Consider the following 14484-nt stretch of genomic DNA (forward strand, 5'->3'; position numbering starts at 1 on the left):
TAAGATCCAAAAGTTGTGAGATCAGCAGAGAGCTTTATCTATAAAATATAAAAGTGAGATAGTTCAATAATCAATTAATCAAACTTCTTCCAATGTACTTCATATTTGAAATGAATAGCAGCTGAAGTCTTTGTGCTGGAAAAAAATATAGTTCTTATAAAACACATACCAGAAGCTGTCAACTGCCCAGATTTTAAATTCAAAATGTCTCTAAGGAAAGCTTTTCTGAACTGTTCTACTCTTGACTTGTTTTGCTGTGAGCTTCACTGTAAAAATTGACCATAATCAAACACTGTGCTCAGAAACCAGGGCAGAATTGGACATTATGCATTTCCCCTTATTTCATTACCTTTCCTTAGCAGAAGAGTGAAGTTGAACATATTATCTTAGGATTCGTAGGTTTTGAATTTGTTTTCCCCATAAAATCTGTTCTTAAATCCAGTGAGCAAAAATGTATGTATTTATAATGCAATGCTTTGTGGTAATTTTCAACTAAAATAAAATAAACGTGAACTCTCTAAAAAGAAAAGGAAAAAGTAGCCTACATGATTTCTCTGAGAGAATCCCCTCAAAATGCTGCAGTGGAATATTTTGGGCTACTAACATGGTGATTATTCTCATTAAACTGTGAAGGTCCTTTCCAGTTTTAATTCGCTGATAGATCCCAAGCTGTGAAGGGTGTCACTAAAGGGGATGGAACTGTGTTTCAGGCAGTCTGACAAAAGAGGATTTAAGCCAAGGACATAAGGATTTGTGGTTCAAAAAGACTTTCACAGAATGGCGTTAACACTCAAATAATGTGATTCCTTAAAACATCAGTGCGATTGAGAAAGGCACAAGAACAGATATTTTGACCCTAGAAGGTGTAAAAAGAGGTCTTTGAAGGCAAACTGGCTGACTTTTGGCTCCCAGCTTTGGCAAAACTTAAATTCTCTGATTAACATTTTAATCTCACACTGGCAAGTGTTTTGTCTGTTTCCCTGGGTTCAGTGTTAACCAAGGGATAAATGGGGTAAGTATAATCCTTCTGAGAACAGCTGAACTCTCTTTACAAACTTCTGATTATTAAGTTACTCTATAGAAATATTACAGTGCATGGACCTTCTGTAAAGATTTAAACAGTGGCGTCCAAAAGGCAGGGGAAGTTGATTTTCAAAAGGGACAACAAAATTCTTCAGTAATGGCAAGGCATGTGCTTTAAACAGTTATTGTTTGCACATTTCCCATTTCCTGTTTTTAGTTATTTTCCAATTTTGGAGCATCACTAACTCACATTTGATGTGATTTGCATTAAAATGACACGTTTTTATTTTAAATTCCTTTCTGACAAGTGTGCTACTTTGTTACTTGGTGTTTTAAAATCTTCTGACACTTTCCAATTGACAGGAAAGACATTTTGAGTATGATGGAAAATGCACTTAATATATATCAGTTCAATCAAACCCTGAATTATTTGCTAAATAAATACATAATTGGTTGAAACCTAAATTACATACTACAGGAGTCTAGACTGATTCTTTGAGCACAAGTCTATGGTCACACATATGAACAATGCCCTGTGCAGAGGCCTAGGAGGAAACTGCATCCAGGTCGCACACAGTTTGTGGTACAGACAGTGAAGAGGAGCTGTTCCTGTTCTCAGAACAGGGCACTTCTTGTTCATCAGGGCACAGACTGAGAGATAAAGCCATGGCTTCAACCAAGGTCCTTCCATGAGTAGTGTTACAATATAATTTTAACTGTGTAAATAGCAGTACTGCTAATGCTGGGTGAAGTATGTGTATAGGAGAATAAAAATTATAAATTAATTCAAATGGAAGTTCAAAGCTCTCAGTTCAAATCTGTTTGCTTAAAGTTAAATTGATAATTTCCTACTTAGGCATTTAATGCAATTGGCCTGTTTTCCATAAGTACCAGAGAACCCAAACTGTGACTGTGATCAGTATTAGTAGCAAAAGCATTAAAATAAATAAATTTTAAAAAAAGTCAGTAAACTTACCTTTTTTTTCCTCTTTTTTTTTTCTTTTCTCTACCGTAACTATTTACATGTTCCTACATGTCTAGAAGTGCTAAAAGTATTTGGAAAGGACTAGGGAATTTAGGCTTTTTGTTTGTTTGTTTTAAGTTGTGGTCGAACTAAACTGTGGGTTTCTCTCTGGGTTCCTCTTAATATTGTGCATTAAGTGCAGGCCCTGTGAGACTATAATGTAAGGTATAGTAGTTCTCTCTGTATCAGAGAACCGTTTTTACAGTTGGATTCCATGATGTTAGAAATCATTGTTTAAATCCATAAAGTAGCCTGAAAAGTGTGGGCTAAGATTTTTTTGATTGTATCTCCTGAAATATCCCTCTTGCAAATGTCTCAGACACAGGTCACAACATGGGCTGTGTCACAGGAGCAGCACAGGGTTGTACTGCAGGGATGGAGGAGGCAGAAGGGTTGCCAAGAGTACCGGCACTGCCCACACCAGGACTCCAGCCTGCCAGGATTGCAGCTCCATACAGTACAGCACGAGTGCTTCTGAGGGGCCTTCTCCCTGCAGGAAACTGTTCAGCACTTCCCTTGCCCTGGTTTGCAGACACTTTTGAGATGTAATTTTAAAGGGCGATTTTTAACTGAACAAAGATTTTGAGATGTACTTCACAGGATCACGCCTGTTAGATACTTTCTGGAGTTTTAGTTATGGAGCTAGCAATTTTTCTGAAGTCTGCTTTGTTGGTAATCCTTGGTAATCCTTCTCCTTTGTCACCTGGACCAAGACTTTCCTGTCCAAGGCTGTAGTGTCTAAACTGTATGTTAACTTTAGATACCAAACCATTGGAGATTATTGCTTTCTCATGTTTTGTTGTATAAGTGGTAACTAAGTGCTTGCTTATTGACAGGATGCATATGGTCCATATTCTCCAGAGGAATGCATATCTTTGCCAGTCTACACTAGTGTGGAGAGAGACCGTGTGGTGACAAATATTGATGTACCTTGTGGAGGAAACCAAGACCAGTGGATTCAATGTGGCGCTGCTTTATTTTTAAAAAATCAGTAATGTGAAACTGCATTAACTTGTGAAGTTAAAAATCATTTAAATATCTAATTTCTTACTTATTAAAAGAAAACTTTAGATTTATCGCTTCTGTGTTTTTAAAACAATGGTTTATTAATTCCTGTTTATTTTTTTTAAGATATATTGAAGTAATTCTACTTGAATAGAATTTCATTGTATCTTTGTGGGATATTGTAAAAGTTAACATGACACTATTCATCAAACTGCTAATTTGGTTTTTTTCTCTAGATTGTAATGTGCTCCATTTCTTTCTCAGACTTGCTGAAATCTCTTTTGTTCTGCCCAGAAATATTGAATATAAGCTCATAGTCAACATTTTTTCTTTGATCTTTTTTTCATTATCCTTTTGGAACTCTTCTTTATATATCTCTGTTATTTAATAAAATAAAATTATAAAACCTTCTGTAACTGAAATTGAATGTTTTACTTGAAGATAAAAGTCAGGATAAACATTTCATTCTGCTTTAATGACGTTTTACTTGTAATTATATTCCTTTATATTGGTAGGAAATAATAGGATCGTCATAAACTTCAAGTGAAGTTACAAATTCAGTTAGACTACTATCACAATTGCTATCTAGAAGTTACTGAAAAAAAATATTTATGAAACTGTGCTAAATTTCAGCAAGAATGTTTACATAAAGGCCCAAGATAGAAAAACAATTCCTTAGACAAACAAAAGAGGTTTTCATCCAGTTATTAAATGAATAACAGAGGGATATAATAATGCTTTTGATCTGTGATGCGACAGTTGCCTGGAGTCTTGTTCTTAGTGCAGGATACTCGTTTGATTTCACTGGTTCATGATGTATCATGTTGGGATGCTGACATAGCATTGGTGTGCAATTAGACAAAATCCCAAAAGAAGGAGGAAACCCAGAACCCAGCAGGAAGCATCATTACTGACGAATCATAAAGTCTCAACATAAGAATTGAAAGTGTCTAATTTTTAACTGGAATTACAGAGTCACCACGTGAAGATATTTTTAAAAGCCAAAGGCAAATAAACACTTTCTTAGTTTGCTTAGAAAACAAAATAGATGTTTTGTTTATATCTGATATATCTGATATATTTTGTATTCATTTGGAAGTAGTATTTAAATTAAGACTATATTTCACTTTCCTGATATTTTTCATTGATGGCTTGAAGGAGGTAGAAGTAAAGCAGAGAAAAGATTGATCACATCTCCAGGTCGACTTCCTGAAGAAACTATTTTTCTCTCTTCTTCTCTATTGTTCATTATTTAAACTTGGTCTTTTGTCTCTATTTAGAAAGTTCCTACTTTAGTTGTTCTTCTAATAAAATGCTGTCCTAAAATAATTTGATACGAGTGCACATACATTTTTAAAATTGAATCCTGTCTAAAAGAAGACTAGATTTATGTGATACTTTTCAGATAATTGTGTCATCTTCCTTTATACATTTAACTCTGATTCACTGAGGAATAGAAATGTAGCAGATTTGGAAAAGAGTTGTCTGTGAGGAAAATTTTGGAAGAAAATGACAAAGTCTCCAACAGAACAGCAAGCACTCGTATAAATGTATGCGTGAACTTTGTGAGAATTTACAGGGTGATTTGGCCAGAGAAAGGATTCTGCTATACTAGACTTTCTTGGAGATGAAAAGTTTTGCTGAAGGCAACTTGGGCTTTCAATTCCCCTAGACACACGTAAAGAACACATTGCAACTTTACCTTTTGGTCCAACATTTTTCCATAAACTAGACTGGATTTCAGCTTTCATGTATCTCAAAACTGAGGGATCAACTGACTCTCATTAGTTTTGGCTTCTCTTTTGTGGACAGGTAGAGAAATACAGATACTCAGCTGTTCAGATAACTACCTATGTTAGGGCAAAGATGTCTGAAAAGTAATACGTTGTATTTTAACCTAACTTGCCCAGAAAGTAAAGACCGGAGATGTAGTAGGTGGCTTTGATGACCCATCTTGCTTGTTACAGAAAAGAAAAATGTACTTTAATGAGTTGTAGAAACTCTGAAATAAATCATTAGTAGAACCTTGTGGGGATTTTCATGTTTTAGTTTGTAGGGTTTTTTTCCCTCTCCTAATTGTAAACTTCAAATGTGCCTTCCATATTGCCAAGTGTAAATATAAATATTATTTAAAGTCTCTATTTTCAAGTCTCCTCTTTGTATATATTTAGTCAGGAAGTCCTTACTGATTCTACTAATATTCAGATATTGATGTTGTCAGAAAGAAGAGATGTAAAGGAGACTCCTCCAGACCTACCACACTATATTTCTATTGCAGGGCCAGGTACTGATTCAGTTTCTTACTAATAGCTTGTCTGATAGGCCACGTCAGAACTGGCCTATCTCTGGAGGTTTGTTACTTCTTCTATCATTTACTTCTGCCACAGACTTAGAACTGTGTAATATTTCTCAGCTCACAGTATCAGGAGTTTTGTTCTCAGGAGATGCATTCATGCATTTCTTTCGGAGCACCTTCTCTCTCTTGAGTGCAAAGTACTGTTAGCCGGCTTGATTAAATCCTTTGGTTCTCCTCTTGGTTTAGAGCCCTTCCACTTTACTAGAACTGTCTGTTTGCTTTTGCTTTTTCTGAGACCTTCTATGAGTGATATGAAAAAAACCCCAACCTTCTTAATGTTTAGCTATAGCTAGAGCATCAAATTATATTTTTATTTTGACAGAAGTCCTCTGGGAACCTGTCAAGACATGTTACAGATGTAAAAGGCACTCTCTTCCTAGGTGTCTGTGATGTCTTTATTTTTTTCAGCATAGGACAAAAAACTTATTTAAATCCCAAACTAGTTTGTCAGCTTGAAATCTATTAGATTTTTAGTTGTGTAGTATTATCGTCAAAACCAAAAAATAAACCAAAACCCTGAGAGCTGTATATTACATTTGCCATGTATTAAGCAGTATGCTTTATACTTATTTTGATTAAGTGATTCACTAATCTTTCTTTCTCATGTCTCTAGTTATAACCCTGATGTTTTGGATGGCTCCCAGGTGACCTAAAGAGGAAAAAGAATTTACTTCTCATGTGTTCCTTGATACTTATTGTCTGTTTACCTTGTATAATGTGTTTTCTTTCTACCCGATACTGCAATCTAAATGAAAGATGCTATAGGTAGCTGCTACTCTATATCATAGGAATTATATTTTTGGCAGTAAAAATAGAACTGTAGAGTGTTTATTACCACCAAAGTGCAGCTGTATTGCAGTCATAGGCCATTCACAAGTATGAATCAGGAAACATAAGAAAGAAAAACATTGGAAATGCCTTAATGCTCTGACTATGGTTTGAGGGAGTCTGTTCTGCTATTCAGTTTCAAGGGTATAGGAACTTGTAAGACTAAGTTATATAAAGAGATCTTAGAAAACACACATTACTGCTCTGTAAGCACTCTCTTTTGAATACTTGAGAAAGGCATATATCTTCAGGAAGTGTAAATTGTTATCAGTAGAAATCAGTGACAAAATGCAAAGTGAAAAAACCTTTAAAGAATAGCAAAACCTTTGAAAATAATGAAGATTGTGCACTAATATCTGAATGTCTTTAAAATACATTTCTTTTTTGTTTTATAAATGCCTTTATTTTATATGTTAAAATGAACAGTTTCTTCCTTTTACAATTTATAGCAGTCAAATTTCTGTCAGATATTGGTGCTGTCATCCATTGCAAGACATGCTGTTTGGTGCATTTAGCAACTTCACAGCAAGTCTACTGTCACAGAGCATGCTGTTACCAAACAGAAAATTACGTGTTTGTTGAAGAGTCAGACTCACTTTCTGTTACTTGCAATAAACCACCTTTCAGAAACAAGACCTACAATGGTGATAGAGTATCTCACATTTTAGTGCTAAAGGGAAACTCTTTAGAGTTGATTAAAGATTTTTTCTCAGAAAATTTTTTAGAATTTCACTAAAATCCGAATGCTGCAGTAGAAGGCAAGTTATGCAAGTTATGCTGAGTACAAATAGAACTGATCATGCAAATTGTCTTTCCCCCTTTGTTTCTCTGTTTCAACTTTCAGAGACCAGTACTCAGAAGAGCAGTAATTTGTCCCCAGACAGCTATATAATTATTTGAGCTGAGGGGGGAGAAACCTGGAGTCCGTGCCCAAAAGCATTAATAATAAATCATATGAGTTCTTAAACTGATAGACCGTCTTTCGTTGACAAAAATGGGTTTACGTAAATTATACTTAATATTGGTTACCATACTAAAAATGTACAGGCTTGGCTAGGGCTAGAAATTCCTATAGGAAGTTTTACATAGACATTTTTAAATCCCTTTAATTTTTACATTTTCAATCCTTTGAAAATTAAATATGTGAATAAGAAACTAGATGTGAAAGAGTCTGAAGACGAATAAAGAGTGGGTCACTTTTGAGAAAACAAGCTCACCTGTTGTGAGTTCTTATGCTACATTCTCCTTTGAAGGTGTACAGCTTCAACTTGAGTTCTTCACAGATTAGAACCTTCCTTGGAAACCTGGCTGCCTGAGAGGCCATCCTCCTTCACCTCAGCTCATCTCCTCCAGTGTGTGACGCTGCATAACTCAGCCCCATCTCTTGTTCTTTTCATTTCAGCCACTGAAGCTGCTTGTATCAGAGCTCACTAATTGGATGTGTTTTAAGAAATGCCAGTCTTTAAGGTCTAGATTTCTTATTTCTAGTTCTCATAACCTTTCTGTAAGATGCCTAGAAAGCAATAGAGGAAGGTTTTTTCACTTTCAGTATGTTTGGTACAAACAAAAAGACCTTTCACTTGTGTGTTTTAGAAAATCAAAACATAAATTGTTGTTACTTCTTTGAACAGCTTCACAATAATTGCTGTTAGTATAGACTGCAATTTGCCTCAGATATAGTTCTTAGGGGATGATCTTTGTGGAAATTTGAGTGGTTATTTCCTTTTAAATTTAATTTAATTTGACTTAATTATAATGCATAAATAATCATGGTAGAATATACGGAAAGCTTTGCACGGGCCAATTCTAGAGTGGGTGTGTAGGTATCAGAGGCTAGTCAATGCAAGAATTTGAGTATTAGGTGTTAAAATACAATATTCTACTTTTTTCTTATCAAACCCATCTGCATTGCAGTGTTCTTGTCCAACACATAAATTCACTGAGAGCAGAAATCATTTGAGGACAGTGTAAATGCACTGTCCAGGGTTCATTCCTGCTTGATGATCCTGTAAAGGAAGGTCCCTGAACTGCAATAAGTAATTGCCCAAGAAGGAGTACGCATACCAAGGTCAGATACGTGTACTCTAACTGCGAGCAGTTTCTACAGAAGGGTGAGAATTGCTGCTGGCTTTGCATCTCAGGAGAAAGCAAGCTGCCCCTGCTGTCTTCAGAAGTCTCAGATACATTCTTCATATCTTCCCCAGGGTTAAACCCACTTAATTTTACAGAGCAGTAAACATGAATCTTCTTAACAGGTCATCTTCGGGAAAATGAATCACAATTACGAAGTGTTCCAGGTAGGTAATTTCATCATCAGAGCTGTATGACTCGTCTCAATCCCTGACAAGGTGAGTTCTCCTCATGCTATCCCACATGGTACTATTGCCACGCCTACAAAGGAGGATGTTTCATGCACTTTTCTCTCTCTACGGAGATCAAGAAGAAATGTCAATGTCTAAGAGCGTTTTTGGGATGGGCACAGTCATATCACTGTCTCCCACTAGGTGGTACTGTGGGCTAGACCCTGGTGAGAATCTGGCGCAGGGAAGTTTGCAGGGCTTTGGAAGACAATTTATAGTCTATATAATATTACATCAGCAGTCTGTTCCAAAGGAAATTTTCTTATCAGCAGTGCTGGATAAGCATCTACATCTTAAAAAAAAATGCTTCTGGTTAGTTGTGATGTGGTTGTTTTTAGAAATAAGTGATTAAGCAGATGTATTTCTTGGTCCTCCATGCTTTGGTTGTGGAAGCGGATAAGGTACTGACTGACCACTCTGGCCTGTTTGGAGATATTTCTCTACATCCTCAGTGTCTGGGTGGGAAGAAGGAACAGTGAGGAGAAATATGCCCTTGCATCATGGAAGGTCAACAGCTTCCTAGACTGCATCAGGCAGAACATGGCCAGCAGATCAAGGAAGGTGATCCTTCCCTGCACAGTACTGGTGAGACACATCTGGCATTCCAGGCCCAGATAATTCCTCCTGTAGTCAGAGTTCCATGAAGAACTAGCAGCAGAAACAAGTAAGCTTATATAAATGTGACCATTGCTTTTTTGCCCTCCATAATAAATGGGAAACAAACTCATCAGTAGGATTATCCACAGAAGGCACTTCACTCCTGGTAGTCACACCTGAAAGCTATGATTAAAAAATTAAAACAAAAGCAGGAAACCATGTCATGACTGCCTCTCAGAGCATCACAATCATATCTAAGGTCCTCTTCTGACTTCTTCATTAGACCTTTTGGAGTTGGACTTTCAGTAGCTACACACAGGGGAATAAGAGTCCCCACTCCCTTTCACATCATGTGGGTAGTGCCTACACATACCAAACAAGCTACATCATATGGCAAATTACTGTCCAAGTTTTTTGCTCTTTTCTGTAGAAATTAGTATGTGATAGAGTGCCTGATGCACAACACATCTCTCTCATTGCAAGGGAATGTCCACAAGGGGACTTGGGCACCCTTCTATCTTCCCTAGTTTAGACATAGCCTTAGATTCTATGGCTAATTTTGGCCAAGATTGTAAACTACTTAGTAGTTGCGTTAGAGAAAGCGAACATCTTTCAGACACCAAAAAATGTGGTTGACTCTTGAGAGAGAGTGGCACAAGCCATTAATTTGCAGCAGCAAGAAAGGAATGCTTAGACAAGAATTACTGGATATTTATGAGCCTTCCAATACAAGGAAGACATTGGAAAGCTTGAGATAGTTCAGTGGAGGCCATCAAGATGGACAAGGGGCTGGAGCAAATGCCTGATGAGAAGAGGCTTAAGGAACTGGCCTTTTTCAACCTGGAGAAGAGACAACTTTACTGGGAGGGACTTATTGGCAGCTTGCTATTGCCTACAAGGAAGTTATCAAGTTCCATGGGGGGAGGACAGGGAACAGATGATGTTATAACTGCATATAATGAAAAATATTTTCCCCATGAGGGCAGCCAGGCAGTGGCACAGGTTGCCCAGAAAGGTTGTGCGGTCTCCATTCTTGGAAGTACTGAAAATTTGACTGGATAAACCCCTGAGCAATCCAGTCTGACTTCAGAGCTGATCCTGCTATTGAGGACCTTCCAGAGTCCCCTTCAACCTGAAATGTACTATACCTCTGTCTGGCAGGTTACTTATATGTTCATCATTTTAAGCAAAGTGTATCAATTACAGTAAGAAAATAAAGCTCTTTCTACTTTGTGCTCCATATAGAAATGACCTGCAAGTCCTTCAATTTTACTGCTGCCTCATAAGCCATCAGCAAGTTCAGGGCTAAGTCAGTGGAAAATGAAGCATTCACAAAATAAATGGATGAATGAAGTGTTAAACCATAATAGGGCAAGCCAAAAACAATTTAGAGGGACCTCACTTAAGGCATAAAAACAAAAATAAATGTTCTGAACACTTCAGAAGCAGGACGCTTGCCAAGGAGAGTATTGGGTTATTAGATGAAGTGTAAAATGAGTACTCAGGGAAGGTAAGACCACAACACAAACCTAAATTCTTTATGTGAAAATTCCTTTCAAAAAAACTGTGTAGTTCCCACACTGATTTCTCTCTCTCTGTTTTTTTTTAAATAAGGGATGAGCCTTAGGGATCATCTTAAACTGATCTGTCAAAATAAGAAGTCTTGGAAGAAACTGAAAAAATACTAATAAGAAACAAGCTGTCAGGTCCTCATCTAGGAGTCCTACAGGGGCTTGAGGAACTCAAGCGCAATATTGCCTTGCTACTCAATATGGTGTCCAACCTATCATTTAAGTGGGCTGTGGTTCTTGGGAAAGGAAAAGGTCACTTTTTCAACAATTCTCCATAAATTACTGAAATTATAAACCAATAAAATTAAAAATCTATGCTGACCTTTCTTATTTTTAAAATAGTTGAGTATTGTCATATTTGTTAATTATTTAAAAAGCTTGAACTTTTTGATGGAATCAGAAAAATACTTGATACAGCATCCAGGGATTTGCACAATGTGGAAAAAGTTGGGAAAAAATAACTAAGCTGTGCAACAACAAAAAAAGAGAAAGATGGAGGGAGAGAGTGAGTAGTGTTGTGCCATTTTACAACAGCTGAGGATCTCAATTTCCTACTTGCTCTTTACCAGAGCAGGAATCTCAGGCCAGAATATTTGCTGTCACTCTTCAGTTCAATGGCATACTTCTTTAAGGAGAAGTCTGCATTAATTTTACTGCTTTTATTACATTCAAATATGCTGTGCCCAAGGGCAGGTTATCTCTTAACATGTATACGCTTCACGCCTCTCTCTCAGATGCTGAATAATTGATCATCCTGAAAGGTGGCAAAGGAGTAACCAGCCAATTTTTATTTTGCTCATATTGCTTATTTGTCAAATAATTGGTGCAAAGCATACTAAGAGTAAGAAGGGAGATGCCTTCCTTCCTTCTTTCCTTCCTTCCTTCCTTCCTTCCTTCCTCTAACTCAACTGATATCTGGTTGGACATTAAAGTGTTAGGAGACAATGAAGAATTTTTTTCTCTTGGCAGTTCTGATCCAGTTCATATAAAAGAATAGATGGTATCACACCTGCTTCTGGGGCTTGCCTAGAGCAACAACAACTGAATCCCAAGAATTAATACAAACAAAAGTATTCTGACTGCAATTCCTGATGGACTCCTGAAGTAACTAGAAACAGACCTGAAGGTTTCAAGCTGATCACTTGCATAAAGCTGCTTCTAGGAGTGAGCTGATGAGATGCGAAATTTGGTTTGCAACAGGCAAGTCAAAATTGCCCTGTCATATGTCTGTGATGCCAGTGTAATCCCTGTAAATCTCAGTTTTAAATAGCTAAAACTAAATGTTTGAAACACATTTTATTCTACTGTTCATTGAATTAATTCTCTTTCATTGTATGGAAATGAAATTATCCAAACTGATAAAACTGGAAACCAGCCTTAACTGAAGCACAAAAAAGCTTTTTTCTTAGCATATTATTAATTGTCTGGTTTTAACATTACAGAAGACATTTACAAAGCATAGAAAGACCCTCGTGGTGATTTTCTTGGAAAGCCAAGAAGGGAGCAATACATTGGCCAAAGGACCACCTTTGCACTCAACTCAAACCATCTGTTACTGAATGTTGCTGGAGACAAAAGGAGGATGGGGAGGTGGATCTTTGGCTTGACCCATTGTGTGGGTTTATCTCACTTGTTTAATCCAAGTGAGATTTTACAGTAGATCTCATATGACAGAAATTGTTTGTTGGCTATATTCCATTATGACCACCTTGAAGACCTGTCTAGGGGAGGCTCATTAACATAAATCATCAGGAGGCATAAGTGCCATGGAAAACTCAGAAAATTTACATGGACACTCTGAGCAGCTGTAAATCAACGTGTCTCTGTTGTCTTCAGGGAAACTGCTGTTTCACATCAACTGATGAAATGCCTCACTGAGTTACTTTGACCTTAAACAGCTCTGTGCAGCAGAGGCAGTGGCTGGTTTGTTTTTTTTTCGTGGGGCTGATTAAGAAATTTATGCTGATTTTTTTTTCCATTGAAAAATGATGATTCACTAGAACAAAAATGCAAAGTACATTGAAACCAGTCCTAAATAAAAGATTAAATAAGGTTTTTAACACTTTAGAGTATCCCTCTAAGACTGCTGCAATACAGAAGATTTTATCTTTTACTTCATAGGAATTTTCTGTTTTGAAATCTAAACATATTTCTTCATATCTAAAAGAGTACCAAAATAAGTTCAATGATACATCTAGGATGAGTCTAATTCAGTTTATTTAACAAATTGTCCAATCACAAAATAAAATGTCTTCAAGCAGTTAACACAAAAATTACATGTCAAGAGAATTAATTTGCTTTGTAAACAAAGATTTGATTTAACCAAAGATCCTGCTCATGACTTGAAAGCATGTGGCACTGGAAATTCTTTTCCCAGATTATAATAGTATTAGTAGTATAGACCTATGATAGGAGATAGGTTGTATTCTCTGTTAGAACATGTGCCATGGTTTATCACGCTATTTTATTCCTACAGACTACTATGATATTTGGGGTTTGTTCAGGGTGCTGGAATGGAAATATAAAAAATATGTATTTTTAGACAACCAAAAAGACTAACAAAAATTTCAAATTCAGTTACTAAAATGGCTAGTGCCCACAACAAAAAGTACAGAAAATAATCTGAAACCACAGACACCAATATTTCTCTTCAGAATTCAGAATATGTGGTGTGATATTTTGATAATTATGAATGGGATTTTGGATGTACCTCAGGCTCACTAATCCTTTGGAATTAGGAACTTTATAAAAAATCCCATCTTGCGTTTTTAAGGATTTCATGAGAATTTGGTACTCAACAAATCCCAGGTCTATCAGATTTTTGCTGGAGTGTTGACACAGGCTTTTACTTGGAAATAATACCAAGGTATTTTTCTCTACATAAAATTACTCTCTTTGGTATTTGAGTGTTTTCCAGTCTAGTTTTCTGGTCCAAACTGGGACCAGATATGGCTTTCACCTGGCCTGGCAAGTCATCCTCAACTGTCAAGATGTGACCTAAAATCTCAGTCTAGCTGTCAGTCCCAAAAGCCTTGCCCCAGTTCCCAACGCTGCCTAAGAGGAGTGGCAGGGCAGATAGCTTTGGCACCCGCTGTCAGAGAACACTCCCTCTCACTGGGGTTCACTCACCTTTATTTTGCAGCCTTTTTTTTCTTTAATTGAAAGTGTAGCAGTCCTTACATCCTATGTTAAAATTAGTAAAGTAGGTGGACTGAAGCATCTGATGACTGATGCATCAGAGGATCCCGGGAGCTAGAGTCCTGTCAGCCTAACCTCAGTGCTGAGGAAAGTTATGGAACAGAGTATCTTGGGTGCAATCATGTAGCATATGCAGGACAACTAGGCAATCAGGCCCAGCCAGCACAGGCTTAGGAGAGGCAGGTTCTGCTTGACCAACCTGATGTCCTTTTATGACCGGCTAACCCTCTTGGTAGATGAGGGAAAGGCTGTGGATGTTGTCTGCCTGGATATTAGTTAGGCCTTTGGCACCATTTCCCACAGCATTCTCCTGGAGAAGCTGGCTGCCTGTGGCTTGGACAGGTGCACTGTTCGCTGAGCGAAAAACTGGATGGATGGCTGGGCCATCCATTCAATGGTTCACACACCTTTCAGTAGAGATGGGATGACTGTTACAAGCAAATGGGTTGTGCATACCATGCTTTGGTAGTAAGAGACAGGCCTTTTAATGTCTTTTTAATCCCAACATAAATGACATTAACT

At 37.2% G+C, this 14484-nt stretch overlaps 1 protein-coding gene across 1 annotated transcript in view; it reads left to right on the forward strand.

Moving 5' to 3' along the window:
• The window catches only part of DYNC2H1 (dynein cytoplasmic 2 heavy chain 1), a 157511-nt gene extending 154048 nt beyond the window's left edge, over window positions 1–3463 (forward strand). Inside the window, exon 89 of the mRNA XM_018071346.3 lies at window positions 2884–3463. Within this exon, the coding sequence (XP_017926835.2) occupies window positions 2884–3042 (159 nt within the window). The 3' untranslated portion in view covers window positions 3043–3463. The remainder of the gene's footprint in view (window positions 1–2883) is intronic.
• The last annotated feature ends 11021 nt before the right edge of the window (window positions 3464–14484 follow it).

Source organism: Manacus vitellinus, unplaced genomic scaffold (genome assembly GCF_001715985.3).
Source record: "Manacus vitellinus isolate BGI_N305 unplaced genomic scaffold, ASM171598v3 scaffold_2_pilon, whole genome shotgun sequence".
Taxonomy (NCBI): Eukaryota; Metazoa; Chordata; class Aves; order Passeriformes; family Pipridae; genus Manacus; species Manacus vitellinus.